Here is a 17451-nt window from a genome sequence, read left to right as displayed (position 1 = left end):
TTCTATGTGCTTATTGTATACAAGTTTTTTAATGAACTTATATTGCACTAGTCAATTTTAGAATTTGTTACAGGTGATTCACAAAGGCAGCATAAACTATTGCTATAGATAAACATATAGCAACACAAGAAAGCAATTCCTACTTATTCAAAAATAAGTAGGAATTGCAATCACACAATTGTCTCTTTCTGTTATATTATTGAAAATAAAATTGTGTAAGAGACACAAGACCTTGTAATAGCATTCACATCTGTTGCAGTTTTACACATTTTGTCACATTACAACCACAAACTTCAGGGCCTTATCTAATATTATCTACAAAAAGTAGATACTATTACTACTCTTACACTAATTATTTTTTCAAAGCATCTTCACCTCATAAAACAGGATTTAGTTTTTTTTTAACTAGTTCATCAATTCACCACAACATGAATTGCTGGTATTGGTTTGATGACTTGTTAGTTGATGACAAGACACCTTTGTTGACGAATTTCCTTTTTATCATAAAACTGTCTGACAGTTACTTGCCACCTTTAGCTAAACCTATGTTTTGAGGAGCAGTTCCAAATGTCAGGACACCTTTAGTTTATTTTAACGTCATTCCGATTGACAGCAATGGAGTTTAGGTGTGTACCCAGGAAGAATAAATGTTGAAATTGGATCAAATGGAGCATAAAACAAAATATTTATACTAAGGCATTGCCATGCATGCTGCCAGATTATTGCAGTTTTTGTTTTTATTAAGCAAGATATGTCACTGTGAAATGATATTTTGTGATGAGTTTTTTCTTAGTTTTTCCTAAGAACATGTTTGGAATGTAAATAACTAAATATGGAATAAATCTTAATGCAATTAAAAAGTGTGCTGTATTTTCACAAATGATATTGTAAAAAGTTGATAAAACACAAGCTCTCTCAACAGAAGATTTATAGTTCAGTGTTTTATACGAATGTTCTGACATCTGGAGCTTTTTCTTAAATAATTGATCTACCAAATCCTTCTACTGCTGAGCAAACAGTAGTCCCAGCTGTGCCGCAGGACCCCATGCTGTTCTGGTACCCCACCTCCATGTCTTATTTAGAAAACAATAAAATATGACTTAATATTGCCAAGAATTTAGGACAGAGGTGGTGTACTTGTTGTTCTTTAGATCAAACAGAATATTTGTCTTAACCTGCTCAAAACAAGCTATGCAGAAATTTAGTTGCAATACTAAATGGATAGTATTTGCTTTCTTATGCTTTTTAGGAATTCCAATGGAGGAAGATGAAGACGAACGGGATACATCTATTAAAGGCCGCCTCCTTATGCTGGTGAACAAGATTAAGAGTCAGCCCCATAAAGTTCAAGAACCAACAGAGAAGAAACAAGCTGCACCATGTGAGTAAATCATTGCGTTTTTCCTATGACTGTAATAATTCCTAGTCCTGAACTGCTTGTTAAATGTAGAGAGTAGATTCACAGTGGCATGGACTAAATTTCATTTATTTGGCCACTGGAAAACATCATAGGAAATACAGCAGTTGAACTAGAAATAGACAAGAACCAGTTAAATCTATAAATGTCCAGCATTTTAAAATGAGCTATTTTGAAAAACAGAAACATGCTTTTCGTTAACATTTTTTTAGTTTGATTCATTTGTGTTCCTTTTACTCCTGGACATACGTATTTCTTCGGTTTACACATCCCCTCTACTTTTCTCTTGACACAGAGGAAGGGAAGGTTTTCTTTATTTGCTCCTCTCTTCCCTACATGTATGTCTTTGGCTGTCGTCTGAACTGAGTTACCATGTAGAAGCCATTTCAATTTTATTTCAATTTCATTATGGAAATACACGGTCTGAAGGAGGAAAGAATCCAAACTGAAGAGCACCATCTGTCAGCTCTGGGAGAGGAGAAATATGGAAAAAAAAGAAAAAAATGTCAATATTACCAAACCATTAATGTGAATAAACTCAAAGATGCACATTCATGGAAAGCATACAGGCTCTCAAGCATTGCATTACCAGAAAGATAAATGTGAAACAAGTTGTATTGACATTTCTGTCTCAAAAAGAATTTCAGAGCAAGTATAAATGCTGTTGCAGTAAAAAGCAAGATCAGAGTGCTCCTGATGTCATCCAACCTATTTTAGTGCGTTTCACTATTTTAGCTACAGTGCCTTTGGGAGGGGGAAAAGGGGTGTATGTGACAAACCAACACAAAGTGGCAAAAAGAATACTGCAGATTGCAGATCACCTTGAACACAAACTTTCCATTACATATAGTGGAGGTAGTAGGAATTCGTTTTATCAGCAGAGATCAGAAAGTTAGAGTTGTAAGAGTTGTTTAAAAAATAAATGCAGCTAAATACAGGCAGACATGTAGAACTGTTCAGTTAAAGTCTAAATCTATTTCATAGCTTGTAGCAAGACTTGAGATTTTATCTTTACAGATAATTTATTCCAAATCTGAATGAATTAAGGATATTTTTAAAAGACTAGGCAAATGATTGACTACAATTCATCACTTAGTAGGTCTTTTTGGTTTTGTTTTAGGGCAGAAACATCAGAAAACCAATTTGATCAGGAGCATCAAATTCATCAATTAAACAGGAGAGAGACTAAAGAGTGACACAGATTCTACTGAAAGTATTTTACTTTTAAAAATAATGTAACCATTTTGTTCCTGTTATGTCTGTAGTGCACAGATCAGGATTCACAATTGACCTAAGCTTTGAATAGCATTCAGGTGTCAGTATTTCATTCTGGACTCACATTAAGAATGTTCAGCCTTCAAGGAGCTTAAAAGTTTTGAAGCAAAATGATTTTAATGTAAGCTACTTTATACACTGGCATATACGTAGACTCAGAACCCTCTAGCTGGTGTCAAAGTTATATGAATGGAATCTTTTCCAGGCACAGATGTGTCTACTGTTTGACAAAGGTGATTGTGTGCTGATGCAGCAGCACACAATCAGAGAAGCAATGGCATGAATTTATAATACTATTAACTGGACAATAAGTCCAGTCATAAGCTGTCATTATGTATGGTGCTCATTCAGCCTGTCCCTAAATGTTCAGCTCTTGTACATTGCATGTGTGACAAAATAGGAGGAAATGGTGGAAAAACAGTCATGATCCACCAGATTAGTACCCCGCAATGCACAGGGAGTCAAAAGACAGGCATTTGCATAATGGGTTCCACTTTATCTGCTTTTAAGCAAATACATCTGGGAATAACCACCAAGGATAAATTAAGGTTCTTAAATGATAAGTTAATGGCTTCTGAAACTGGGATTCAATTAAGCAAGACCTGTATAAAAAACATAACTCCCCCAACCCCACCAAAAAAACATCAAACATTAGGGTACAATCCATTTAAAAGCTGTTGAGTTGTTTTAAGATATGCATGCTGTTTCTAGATACTGAAAAGAGACGCATTGATCAGAATTTTGTGATCAATTTGCAATTTCTACTTTTGAAGTGGCAACCAGCTCAGTTACCAGTTGTTTCTAGTCACCAATCAATTGCTCTGTACATGGCTAACAAAGAGTGTGCGTTAATTGTGTCTGTAGTTACGGATGAAAAAGCACATATATTTTCAAAGGTTTTAGAGAAGACAGGTAGACAAGCAAACAGTGTTTATGATGAATTACCCATTGAGACTCCAGCCATAAATTCTCCGTCCTGTTAAATCAACTGTAGTCATAGATACCCTGAAGATACAAACACCACTATCGTCTGTATTATTTCATAGAAATAAGTAAAAGGAAGACAGAACTTATTTTTTTCTTTGATGAATGACCCGACCAGCAAAAACATTTAATGGTTAGACATGATTCCTTGCCTTAGCTATGTGCTAGTTTTGCCGTAAGTAAAACTCTTGACAAGCCACATGAGGGGGAAATGTTGGAGGGCTACATTTGTCACAGAAACAAATGAATAGTGTGTGTATGTGTGTGGTTTATAGTGTGACATGAATGTCTGTTGATGTGAAGCAAACTGGCTGTGAGGATATGTTGTCACTTCTGGTTTTTCTTGAGTAAAAACTTATGATATCAAGGAGCTGTGCAATATGGACAAAAAAAATCATGGAAATACCAGTTCCATTGCTCACATCAAGTTAAAAGCCTAGTGCTTAAAATAATGTTAGGTTTGAAACAAATTGAATGATGCTATGGATTAATAATAACAATTTTCAACTTGCAATAATATTGATGTAGAAATTCCATTTGCAGCTCTGTTTAAAAGTGTAAATAATGTTTGCGATTATGCAAATCAACTTCACACTGCTCTCTGTGATTTCTTCTTTATCTTGTAAAAATCTTAAAGGTGAACCAGCATTGGTTATTGTCTACCTTAAGGTAGAGAATACATTAAGGTAGACAATATATTAAGGTAGACAATAAGGTGTTGTCTACCTTGTTGAATTTTGAAACCTACATAATGATTCTTTTTGACATTTTCTGTTTGTAAATAAATTATTGAAATTGTTCATTGTCCAGCACTATGATACAGTACCTAGTAAAAAATGTTAGCCAAAAATAACTATTTTATTTTTTATAAAAGTTAAATAAAAGCAACACTTACACACTTAACTCATACTGCTCCCCAAATACTTTCTTTGGTATATCATGTAGTAGAATTGCAAAGCACTTTGTCATTCTTTAATTGATGCTATGCTCTAAAAAGTAAAAGTATTTTCTATAACATTTATTTGTTGTGGTTTTCTCTTTCTGCACAGACCTTGTATATTTTTGTATAATCAAAAATATACAAAAATATATATTGTATATTTCAATATACAATATATATTGTATAATATATATTGTGTAGAAATCAAAAATCTAATATTTTTAATTTTTGTATAATCAAAAATATACAACAAAGTTGCTAAAAGTAACTGTAGTTTTGAGGTGCTCGTTTAGCAGAATATTACATGACTTTGCCTTTCTGCTTTTTATAGAATAAACAGAATCCCAACGAATTGATTTTATTTGGTTAATTAGTCCGATTATCTGATCAGGTAGCCAACAGCTTATAGCTTGTTAAGTGTAATTTAAAAACACTTTATCAAGTGTAGTGAGTGCTGCTTCCATAGTTGTTTACCTAACCTGTGATAAAAGTACACATTTTAAAAACAAAATTTAATTTTTTTACTTGTAAGCACAGAAGAAGTGTAAGAGCAGCAGATGGAAGAAATCAGGGGTGATTTACTCTTCATTGAGCTGGAGTAAATTTTATCACATACTTTTGCTATCTCACTAAATCCACAAACTGTAACACTAAATTTGAACACGTTTGAGACCATAACTTATTAAAACCATGGTAAATCTTGACAGACCCGTTCACTGTCAAGAATTAGGATTGGTTGTGGGACAATTAAGTTATATCAAATGCTCCTATAGCATAAATTTGAATGGTTGACAATATTGTTCTTTTGTTAAAATGACACCGTGATCTTACCAGGACTTCTTCTTTAGCTAATCTGAAGGAGCTCATCTCTCAGACGATGGTCAGCTGGGCCCAGGAGTGTCACATCCAAGACCCCAAACTCGTTCGCAAGATGTTTAGCCTTCTGAGAAGGCAGTATGACAGCATTGGGGAGCTTCTCCGGGCAATGAGGAAGACCTACACCATCAGTGCTGCCTCCGTTCAGGACACCATCCACCTACTTGCCTCCCTCGGTCAAATCAGGTCTCTACTGTCTGTTCGCATGGGGAAAGAGGAGGAGAAGCTCATGATTGATGGACTCAGGTAGGTTGCTGGACCTGTTAACTAATTCTCTCAAGTTTTTTTTCTTCTAAAAGACATGGTACCTTGCAAGAGTAACAATCCACTGTGAACTCTATTAGTTTTTGTAACCTTTTTCATCATCATATTTCAGTGTAACTTGTTGATTGACCAACACCAAGTGGCTGTTTAATTATGATTACTTGTGTCACTAACATTTGGTTGTGGGTACTTTTTACCCATGTCTAGTAACAAGTCTCTTATTTTACTTTGCAGTGATATCATGAACAACAAAGTGTTTTACCAGCACCCAAACCTGATGAGAATACTGGGCATGCACGAGACTGTAATGGAGGTCATGGTGAATGTGCTGGGAGGAGACAAGTCTCAGGTTCAAAAACATCTGCATCTACACTGATTATTATTTATCATTAGGTATCAGTCAATCAGAGAGGCACTCACTGGAGTCAAAACTAATAACAATGTTACCCTTATCCTCATGAAGTTTGTGCATTTTCCAGCTTTGCTTGAAACGCTTTGTGTGTGAATTATGGTTATGTTTGAATTGTGCTTGCTGGCGTCGTTCTGACAGCATCTTGGCAGAAAGACAGGAACAACAGAAAGTGACTGAGTGACTGGCAATGTGTGAATGTGTTACACCTTTTACATATCAACAAGGACTGAAAACATGCAGGAGTATATAAAGTTAGAAACCAGTTGTACCCAGATTAATGCAGTCTTTAAATCAACCTTTTCTGAAATTGTACTAATCCATATCAGTTTACAGTTAATAATGTTGTGAAAAAATATTTCAAGATGAACAGATGAAAGGACATAATCATGTTGTTTGTTTAATGCCACCTTACAGGAAATTGCTTTTCCTAAAATGGTAGCCAGTTGCTGTCGCTTCCTGTGCTATTTTTGCCGGATCAGCCGACAGAACCAGAAGGCCATGTTTGACCACCTCAGTTACCTGCTAGAAAACAGTAGTGTGGGTCTTGGTAAGTACATCTTTATTTAGTAGCCCCATTCTGCATCGGATAAACTCAGTTATCATGTGGTTTTACCGCTTGTAAAAGGCATGGACTGGTTGGAAGTAAATCTAAAGAGTCTCGGAAAAATAACTTTATATTTCTATAGTTCTCATACCTTTTAGATCAAAAACAATTGCATTTTGATAGTTTCACAGTTTGAAATATTTGCAAAGTATTAAAACAGTACTGTTTAGGATTTCCTTTTTTACATTGAAAAAAAAATAAATCCAGCAAGATTAATAAATGTTTTGCTGTACTTGCTTTCTTTTTCTTTTACGGTATTCTGCAAACATCAGATCAATCAACTTCTATGCAGATGACTACCATATTTGCTTGCCTCTAAAGCCAAATAATCAATTTACCTTAAAGCCCCCACCAAAGCTTTTTGATGTCACACAGATGGTTCTTATTTCCTGAGCCTCACTGAAAACAAAACAAATGATTTTATTAACTTTGTACTATGTCATATATCCCTCTTTGCCATTTTGGTTCTCTCATATGTCTGGTAGAAGAATCTTATTAAGGATTTGAATTTCAATTTAATATTCAGATCAGCTTTCTTTTGTGGAGCAGCTTTCTTTAGTTAGTAATAGATAGTAAAACCTCGGTCAGTTCTGTTATCACACTCATCTTGATTTATACAATGCACAATGTGAGGAAAATGGCAATGTTTTAATTTATTTTATTATTTTTCTTTATGTCTGTGGTGTGTTTTTTTGTGTCCTGTCTGTTTTTTTAGCTCTTTGCACTGAAAAGCTCTACATGAAGTTTGTGTTTACTTTATAATTGATTGATGTCAGCATTTCTTCTTAATATGTTTAAAGGCAATCCATATACCACCATTGGTACTTCTACAACCAGGCCTACTGGATATTAAATGACTAAAAAGTATAAAGGGGAAATAGCACCCTCTGCTGTTTGTTGAGATTATGTTGACATGCACATCAGTGGGAACTTGCATTAAAATGGAACAGTAACCAGCATCTGTGCATTTAGCATTTATGTCTCCTTGGCATTTTAGCTTCACCAGCGATGAGAGGATCTACACCCCTAGATGTAGCTGCATCCTCTGTGATGGATAATAACGGCTTAGCTCTAGCACTGGAGGAACCTGATCTGGACAAGGTAGAACTTGTAGTTTCTTGTCACTCAGTAAAAGTCGGTTTGTCTGATTCCAAGACAAATTAAGATTATGGATTAATACATATCAAATAAATACATTTGCCTTATATTTGTCATTACATAATGAAAACAACATTATTTATCTGTAGGTGGTTACATACCTGGCTGGATGTGGTCTACAGAGCTGTCCGATGCTTCTGGCTAAGGGGTACCCAGACATTGGCTGGAACCCCATAGAAGGAGAGCGTTATCTCTCCTTCTTGCGTTTTGCGGTCTTCGTCAACGGTATTTCTGCTTTCACCAACACATTTCTTTTTCATTCAATATGTCAATGTTTATACCTTTCCTTACCCCTATGAAAGCATCAAAATCTTCAAACAACTTCATTTACCCACCTATGTTAAAACAAATGATGAATACGTATTCAGGAAGAGCAAGCTTGCTGTATGGTCTTGAATGTACAAGCTCGTAGGGGTTTCTGTTTGTGTTCAAGGAGAGAGCGTGGAGGAGAACTCGAGCGTTGTGGTGAAACTGCTCATCCGACGTCCAGAGTGTTTTGGCCCTGCATTGAGAGGAGAGGGAGGAAACGGCCTACTGGCTGCGATGAAGGAGGCTATTAAGATCTCTGAGACTCCCGCTTTGGACCTGCCAGGCTCTGTGCATCGAGTCAGCTCTGATTTGTATGCCAATGATTTTAAAAAATGACGATCAGATGCTCCTTCTTTGATGCATGAGCTATTGTGTAGGGCCTTTTAAAAATGTTTTTCATCTTCTTTTATTTATTTTTCTCTGACAGGTCAGCTGATGCTGATGATGAAGAGGAGGTGGTCCACATGGGCAATGCCATCATGTCATTCTACTCTGCCCTCATTGACCTTTTGGGGCGCTGTGCCCCTGAGATGCATGTATGTATTTTTTTAATTTTGTGACATTTTTAGTGCTTCTGCTGAACATTGATTAGAGAAGTTCTAATCTGAGATTTGTTGCTGATTTACGATCTCTAGTAAATCTGAAATCGTAAATCTCTGATTTACCAGAGATTTACAATCAGCATTGTGAAGCTCTGACCTTTTGATGCTGATTTTGGATGTTTCTGATTTCTCTTTCAAAACTATACATACCAGACAATTTTCAAAAGAGTGCTTGTGTTTTTTGAAACCAGCATGTTGCATGAGAGATTGAAAACTTAAAATGACAAAAACGGATCAAATTTATTGTATTATGGTTGCTATCAAAGTGGTGTCATCTAGCTGTATATTCTTGATGTTTTATGACTCTTAATATTCCTGGATTTGCTTCCTTTAGCTCATCAACAAAGGAAAAGGTGAAGCTCTGCGCATTCGAGCAATATTACGTTCTCTAGTGCCCACCGAAGACCTTGTAGGAATTATCAGCATTCCCCTCAAAACGCCCATTATCAACAAAGGTACCTGTTAGCATATTTCCCTTGAATATATAGTTTTATTGATATATAACATAAACATGTATTTTTATGTTGGAGATTTATATTTTATAGTTACATGCATGTATATCAGAAATCTCAACACACAAAATGGGTTACAAAGCTGTTTACATTTCAAGCAAAGCATAAAGTTATGGATTTAATTTCATATCTTTTTAGTAGCCCAATAGTTTATGGTACTCTCTCATGACTCAGAGTAAGCCAGATGATTCCTATGGCAAGCTGTCTTGCTCCATTGATTGATCTGAATAAGCATGACAAGATTGGACATTACATTTGCTGCTGTGTGCATTGGCTCACCCGTTTTATCAGCAGCTAAACAAGGAATACAGCAAGTGAGGGCCTGGCACCAAAAAAACTGCCAGCATAATAAAGAAACATGGCTTTTCTAATCAGAAACGACTTGCTTTTATGTACTGTATATGTTTTCTTGGTCAGTTTTATCAGTTTATTTATGAGTGAACTAAGCTGTTTAAATGTTGTGCTGCCTTTTTCTGCCTGTTTTGATTCTTCTCAGATGGATCAATGACTGAGCCTGACATGTCAGCTAGCTTCTGTCCAGACCACAAAGCCCCGATGGTGCTGTTTTTAGACAGGGTGTATGGTATTGAAGACCAAAGCTTTCTGCTTCATCTGCTTGAAGTCGGCTTCCTACCTGACCTAAGGACGGCTACCACTCTGGATACGGTAATTTGAGTTGACAGCACAAAGAAATAAACAGCCATGATAACATGAGCAGGACCAATAATCTCTGGAGAGGAATAGTATCAGCGCCTCATAAGGCTTTTTTCATATATAGCTCATACCTGAATGATTCTGTTTTTAAATCTATGCATAAATGTATATTAATATTTTCTCTCACCAGGAGGGACTCTGTACCACCGAGACTGCCCTGGCTATGAATCGCTACATTGGCTCAGCCATGCTGCCTCTTCTTACGCGGTGTGCACCTCTCTTTGCTGGCACAGAGCACTATGCCACTCTTATCGACTCCACCCTGCACACTATCTACCGGCTATCCAAAGGCCGCTCGCTGACCAAGGCACAGAGGGATGCCATTGAAGAGTGTTTACTGTCTATTTGCAAGTAAGAAACACAAGAATAGATTCAAAGTTTCTCGTGCCTGTATTAAACTATTCATATGAACTGCATTTTTTCAGTGGTGGTCAAGGGAAATTATATTATAACTCTCAGCTCAGTTTACTTATTTATTCTTTTATGTCGGTGTGATGAGTTTGACCGGAGTTTCAATATGCCCAGGGCAAAAGTATTATCTCTGTCTAACCTCACTGTGCAGACACCTCCGCCCCTCCATGCTCCAGCAGCTCCTGCACCGTCTCGTCTTTGACGTGCCCTTGCTGACTGAATACTGCAAGATGCCTCTAAGGGTTAGCAATACTTAACCTCTTGTATCTTAAATAAAGTGTCTTGAATTTTTCCATTTTACTTTTCCCTCTTCCCTATTTTTCCTCTCTAACCTCTTTTATTTCTGTGTGGTTTTTGTATGCTCACACTTTGTTCCTTGGATGTATTGGGTTGTTAGCTTTGTAGGGAAATACTAAAACCTTATTCACCCCAGTGTGGCTTGAACTGGGGTGTACTTTTTTCACCCGGCCTACTTTTTTCCCCCACTTTGAATCTGAGACATGGGAAAAGTGGTAACACATTTATAAAAACCTGCCATTTATGATTTAAAAATAATAAAGTAGGTGTTGGATTTTATGGTTACGTACCTTTTGGCTATAAAGCGTTTCTTTGGAAAGAATGCAATGGTTAACAACTGGTCTTTAAATTTATATAAACGCTTAATCTTACTTACATGTCCATAACACACTTATATATTACAATAAGTGTTCCTCTTCATATTCATTGCCTCCAGCTTCTAACCAACCACTATGAGCAGAACTGGAAGTATTACTGCCTCCCCTCAGGATGGGGCAGCTTCGGCACATCATCTGAAGATGAACTTCTGCTCACCAAGAGGATCTTCTGGGGGGTGTTTGATTCTCTTTCCCAGAGGGTAAGATGCTCTTTTGTGGCATTTTTTTCAGAAATTTGTTTCGTTATACTGTACGTGCAAAATCACATGTAAGAATATGTGCTCACATGTGATTTTGGTTTTGAATGATATACTATGTGAAATGTAAATTTCTATGTAAATCTCCTAGAGACATAAATAGTGCCAATTTGAAACTCATGGAGTTACACAAAAAATGGTGCATAGACCTAGCTAGTATAGCAGTTTTCTAGTCATACCGACCACACAGTGTGCACTTACTGTACAATACAAGTATGATTCAACCAGCTACATTCACAAATGCTCATGTTACAACATCAAGATCAGTGTGGAAACATTTTAACACAGATTACACATTTGAAATTAATATATTGTAGTATATTTAAACAAATGTTTCTCATATCATTTTTAGCATGCAATTGTTTTATTTCCTGATGTAAACACTTGTTTTATCTATCTATCTATCTATCTATCTATCTATCTATCTATCTATCTATCTATCTATCTATCTATCTATCTATCTATCTATCTATCTATCTATCTATCTATCTATCTATCTATCTATCTATCTATCTATCTATCTATCTATCTATCTATCTATCTATCTATCTATCTATCTATCTATCTATCTATCTATCTAGGAAACAACATGCTTTCCACAATTTTTGGAAAGCATAAATTTTATGTGTTTTTCTCTATAAAATTTATACTTAATTTTTGACTGACTTTTACTTGTACCATTTTCTCTTTCTGGGGTTTATCTGTTATTGGCCAATAAATTCGTTTCTATAAGTAGATCTAAAAAACAATTCAAGAAAAAACAGAACTCATCAGTCTTTTATTAATTTGTATGTATGCAAGGAAATGCTTTCGACGTGTTAGCATTGCAGATCGCCAGACTCAGCACATCTCACTAAATGCCCCATCACGGAAACAGGCTGTGCAAAGAGTTGGGCAGAGAACATCAATATCTGGACAGCCCATCATTGATCCAAGTCCTTAAGTGTGCTGGTTCTTCAGGCTTTAGAATAATTCTTCATTAATGTCTCTTCCTCTGACCCATCCGGTTTAAATTAAATGTAAAACACATTACTTGATTTGTTGAGGACAGTTCCTTCTCTGTGAAATGTTGTATAACAGAATTTATTTGATAAATTATGCCTTTTTCTTTCCCATTGCAGAAGTATGACCCAGAGTTATTTAAGATGGCCATGCCGTGTCTCAGTGCTATAGCTGGAGCTTTGCCACCAGACTATGTGGATGCCTCCATTAGCACGGCGATTGAAAAGCCTGTTTCTGTGGATGCTCAGGGAAACTTTGACCCCAAACCCATCAATACCGCTAAGTAAGCCTTTATAGACTCTAAAATCAATTAGAAAAACAGCATCATTCTGACATATTGAGTAATGACATGTTAATGACTTTGCTAACATGTGTCAGCTCACGCTTTCAGAGTAATTGTTGTCCTCTTTTTTTCTAGCATTGTGTTACCAGAAAAACTTGAACATTTGACCAACAAATATGCTGAGCATTGCCATGAGAAATGGTCTGCAGAGAAGGTAATGTTAAACATAATTCTTGGATTGCTAGTTAAGTTTGGGAGATGTGGGTTGTTAAATTGAAGAGAATTCCAATCAAAACACAATGAATGTTTTCAGAAATTAATAAGATCAAAATAAAAGATGGGCAGAAAACTATAATTATTTCTGGCAAAGCTTCTCATCCTTCTTTTAGTGACTGCTCAGACTGCATTGTAACATTTGTTGAAAATTTAAGTAAAACATACAATAACAAGTTCTGAAAACATTGTAACTCTTGAATTTGTGTTATGTTACCTTACGTCACCTTATTTACTGAACGTCATCTGTGGTGTACGTCACCTTATTTACTAAACAGCAGGATCAGTGAATATCACTTCTTCAACTTTTGTTTCTGCTTGTATCTCAGGTGCTGCTGGGGTGGAAATATGGGGACTGTGTGGATGAGAAAGCTAAAACTCACCCTCAGTTAAGGATCTACAAAGCGCTGACAGAAAAGGTAAAAACATGTGCTTAGAATATCAATGTAAAGGCAGATGCCTGTTTACTTACATGCTATTTTTATTTTTTATTATTGTGTTGCAGGAGAAGGAGATTTACAGGTTGCCCATTAGGGACTCGATTAAAAGCATGCTGGCCATGGGCTGGAGCATCGACAGGACAAAGGATGGAGAGAGCATGTCTCTGCAGAGGGAAAATGAGAAAATGAGGAAAATATCTCAAGCTTCTCAGGTACAGTTTGTTCATTTTTTGTCACACAAATACAATTTTGCTTTTTCACTATTGAGTCTGTGTTTCTCTGTTACATAGCAAGACAAAATTTTGTTGTTGACGCAGAATTTTTCAGAGATATCTTCCGATCAGATATGCTGGTTAGAGCAATCCTGGGGAAAAAACATTTAGGGGATGGAAAAGATTTGAGACTTTTCTCAAATCTCAAATCAACCTTAATGAAAGGTTGAACAACATTGTTCAACCTTTCAGCTGAGCAGTGATGATGAACAAGCAGCTGGAGATACAATGACTGGTTCAAATCTTATTTGTATGTCAGATGGCCCAATTAAAGTTTATATTTAAAATTAGATGGGAATCTGTGGTGAAACGTGAACATTCATGTTCATAGATGTTTTCCAGTCTGACTGAATTTAAGCTATTTTGGAAAGAAGAATAAGCCAATACCCAATAAAATACATAATAAAATGTGAAAAGAGTCTGAAAGGTATGAATACTTTACCAAGGTCCTAAACATACTTTCAAAAATAAGCGCTACTCTTTCTGTTTGAAACAGAACACAGAAAATCAGTAAAAATTGTGACAAGAAATCTTTCACAACCCTTCAATTGTGCACTTTCTACTATTTGTCCAATAGTAATTAATATTATCTTGAGTTTTGAAAATATGAGCTTAAGTTTTTAGCATTGTCAAATGCTCCTATTTTTACAGCATTGCTACTTTGTAAGGATTTATGCAGATCACTCATGCTGTCTTAATCTCTTTCCACAGAAGCTCTTAAAACAATAAGTGCTCCTTTATGAAATCCTTTTAAGGGAGAAATCTTGTTTCATCAGAATGTTTATTTGTTGCTGAAAGCTGACATTGTCTCAATCTAAATCTATATGTGTTTCCAGGCTAATGGCTTTAATCCCAGCCCAATAGACACAAGTATTGTGACTTTGTCCAGAGAACTGCAGGTGAGAAACTCAGCTTTATTGTATTTTTTTCCCTTTTTAAATCAAAGGAGCTTACAAATGCACATCAGATCAAAGCAGTCTGTCCTGAATATGAATGAGTTCTGTGGGCGGGAAAAGGGTTCCTCACTGAGTTTGTCTCTGTTTGTCTTCACTCCAAGGGGATGGTGGAAGTAATGGCTGAGAATTACCACAACATCTGGGCCAAGAAGAAGAAAAGTGACCTTGGAAGCAGAGGTGCATAGTTAATGAAGTGTATTAGGAATGCAAACTGCACAAAGACATCAGCCAAACAGAAAGATTGTTTATGTTTGCTTGTGGGAGTATTACAAAGCCATCTTTGGTTGTTATTGTTGTCTTTTTCATGTACTTCTGTACATATGCATGAGAGTCTCTGTGTTCCTGACAAATTAATTTCAGCCACTCTGTTTGCCCTCACACATTGAGTGGTGAAGAAGTAAATCACACCTCAACACAGGGCCATTTGTCGTTTCAGGCGGAGGAACTCATCCTCTCCTGGTGCCCTATGACACGCTGACAGCCAAGGAAAAGGCCCGTGATCGAGAAAAGGCCCTGGACCTTTTTCGCTTCCTGCAAATTAATGGCTATAGCATTACAAGGTCAACATGACTATGTCACTGGTTGTGTTAAGATCTTAGCAGCACCTTATAACCATCACTGGTTGATTGACTGCTTTATTAAATGATATCAAAAGTAAATATAGTGGTTTAAGAATGGTATTTTACAGACAAGGTCTTATGTTGCAGAGGTTTGAAGGACTTGGAGCAGGATTCCTCTTCCATGGAAAAAAGGTTTGCCTATAAATTCCTCAAGAAGCTGCTGAAGTATGTTGATTCAGCCCAGGACTTTATCACCCACTTAGGTATGATGCTGTTCCAGAGCTTTAAAGTAGACTTTCCGATTTCTTGTAAACAGGCTAAAATAGAACATATTTTCTCAATCCAGAGGCAATGGCAGCCAGTGGAAAAACAGACAGGTCCCCTCATGAACAAGAAATCAAGTTTTTTGCCAAAGTAAGGACAGTTAACAAATACAAATATCTATAAGTGGATTATTTTGTTATATTTTTACTATGGTGTCTGTCTAGTCTTACATTCATTGTTGGTGGTCTTCAGGTTCTTCTCCCACTCATCGATCAATACTTCAAGAACCACTCTTTGTATTTCCTCTCCTCTCCCAACAAGAACCTAAGCAGCAGTGGTTACGCCTCTAACAAAGAGAAGGAAATGGTCACTAGGTAGAAATTCACACGGTTACTGACAACAAATGTTGTCAGCACAGAAAACATGTGCCTTGATACATGTTTTTTACCTGAAATCTGAATCACTTCATTAATGTAAGTCACTGTGATTTTCTGAATATTTTTCTCCCTATTTCTGCTCTTCATGCTACAGCCTATTTTGTAAACTGGCAGCTCTTGTCAGACATAGGATTTCTCTTTTTGGTAAGCTGACACTTATTAGTCAGTGATGTTTTTGCAAATGTGTTTAAGGCCTGCATTATTGGAAAAAGTCATGCAATAGCAAAATCATTGATAATTATTGCGATGACAGCATCTCTTTGATTTTTAGCATCCTGAGCACTTTAATCACATTTGGACCTTTATTGCTGTCCGACTACATCCAGAATTAATTTATTATCATTCATTAGTTTATTTTTGCAGCAACTAGTCTTCAGAATAAAAAAAACAAAATAATATAGCATTTATTGGCAAAATTAATGAGGGATTCTTTCCCTATTACTTGGGTTATTCGTTACATAAAAAAGGCAAACAAAATACAAGGTTTAAATTGCATTTATTAAACAGAGCAACAGTAGAAAACCAATTAAGATCACCAAATGCAAAACAAAAGAAAGGAAAGAAAAATGACATTGGCATGCAAATTGTGAGTTAGAATGTGCATTCCAGTGAGGCTGAATATTTTTAGCTTAAGAAATTTTAGCACATAAAATTGACCCAGAATTAACCAAATCTCTTGCAAAGGTTAATTATTTTGTTGATTTTTCCTTATTCATATCTAAGTGCATTTAATTTTTTCTTTCATGAGTCATGTCAAAAAGCTGCTGTGTATCCATGCTAATGGCCTTGTGTTGTTTTGTAGGGAGTGATTCCACCACCATGGTCAGCTGTCTGCACATCCTGGCACACACTCTCGACACCAGGTGCGTACAAATTATGCAGACCCCAAAGCACACAAGAAACTTGGCAGCTTAGAATTTCCCTCCTAAAAAAAAAAAGAAAAGTTCAAGGCTATTATTTTAGGTAACCATGAACCGTTTTGAAAGTCATTGACACCTTTTCTTTAAGTGGATCTAATGTGACCTGGATCCTTTGCAGCGCATAGGTTTTCTTTTCAGTATTTTCCTTTAGACAGTCTTTATTCTTTTGGAAGATACTGGTATTAACAAAGAACTTCCATTGACATTAAAATAAGGTAGAATACATTTTATGCAGCACTTGTTGCCTGAGGCTGATAATGCACTTTAGGGACAAGGTACTGTTTGTAAATGCAGCTCATACATAATGAGGCTAAATCAACATTGCTTTATGGTGTTTTGTATATGCTGAAGAGCTACAGATGATGCCCACATAAGCATTTCTCATCTCTGCCTTCTTTGTTCCCTGACACATCAAGGCCTAACAATGGGTAATTTATTTACTTACGTTATGAACTGTGAAATGCTGAAAATGAACACACTAATCATATTAATGTGTTGTGCTGTTTCGTGAAGTTTCTTCCCTAGCTTCAGAAACTGCTGACTCACCTTGAATTTAAATTTTCTCGCAGTTCACTGGATAAATAATTAATGGCACAGTTTTTGGACAGACGGGCTAATGCTCGGGAATTTTATAT

At 36.2% G+C, this 17451-nt stretch overlaps 1 protein-coding gene across 10 annotated transcripts in view; it reads left to right on the top strand.

Annotated features, from left to right (window-relative positions):
* The window catches only part of LOC102225501 (ryanodine receptor 3-like), a 115204-nt gene that overhangs the window by 70835 nt on the left and 26918 nt on the right, over positions 1-17451 (top strand). For all 10 annotated transcript variants that reach the window (XM_023352505.1, XM_023352504.1, XM_023352507.1 and 7 more), the window contains 25 exons: positions 1250-1381; positions 5465-5738; positions 5991-6105; positions 6583-6715; positions 7770-7873; positions 8020-8155; positions 8364-8550; positions 8667-8775; positions 9176-9296; positions 9850-10019; positions 10198-10418; positions 10630-10720; positions 11212-11352; positions 12531-12694; positions 12830-12908; positions 13297-13386; positions 13473-13619; positions 14516-14578; positions 14737-14812; positions 15072-15195; positions 15343-15458; positions 15542-15609; positions 15712-15833; positions 15991-16040; positions 16699-16759. In XM_023352505.1, coding sequence (XP_023208273.1) covers positions 1250-1381; positions 5465-5738; positions 5991-6105; positions 6583-6715; positions 7770-7873; positions 8020-8155; positions 8364-8550; positions 8667-8775; positions 9176-9296; positions 9850-10019; positions 10198-10418; positions 10630-10720; positions 11212-11352; positions 12531-12694; positions 12830-12908; positions 13297-13386; positions 13473-13619; positions 14516-14578; positions 14737-14812; positions 15072-15195; positions 15343-15458; positions 15542-15609; positions 15712-15833; positions 15991-16040; positions 16699-16759 — 3094 coding nt within the window. The remainder of the gene's footprint in view (positions 1-1249; positions 1382-5464; positions 5739-5990; positions 6106-6582; positions 6716-7769; positions 7874-8019; positions 8156-8363; positions 8551-8666; positions 8776-9175; positions 9297-9849; positions 10020-10197; positions 10419-10629; positions 10721-11211; positions 11353-12530; positions 12695-12829; positions 12909-13296; positions 13387-13472; positions 13620-14515; positions 14579-14736; positions 14813-15071; positions 15196-15342; positions 15459-15541; positions 15610-15711; positions 15834-15990; positions 16041-16698; positions 16760-17451) is intronic.

Source organism: Xiphophorus maculatus, chromosome 19 (genome assembly GCF_002775205.1).
Source record: "Xiphophorus maculatus strain JP 163 A chromosome 19, X_maculatus-5.0-male, whole genome shotgun sequence".
NCBI classification, from domain to species: Eukaryota; Metazoa; Chordata; class Actinopteri; order Cyprinodontiformes; family Poeciliidae; genus Xiphophorus; species Xiphophorus maculatus.
The sequence above is the reverse complement of the archived record's forward strand: the minus strand, read 5'-3'. Positions and strand labels throughout refer to the sequence as shown.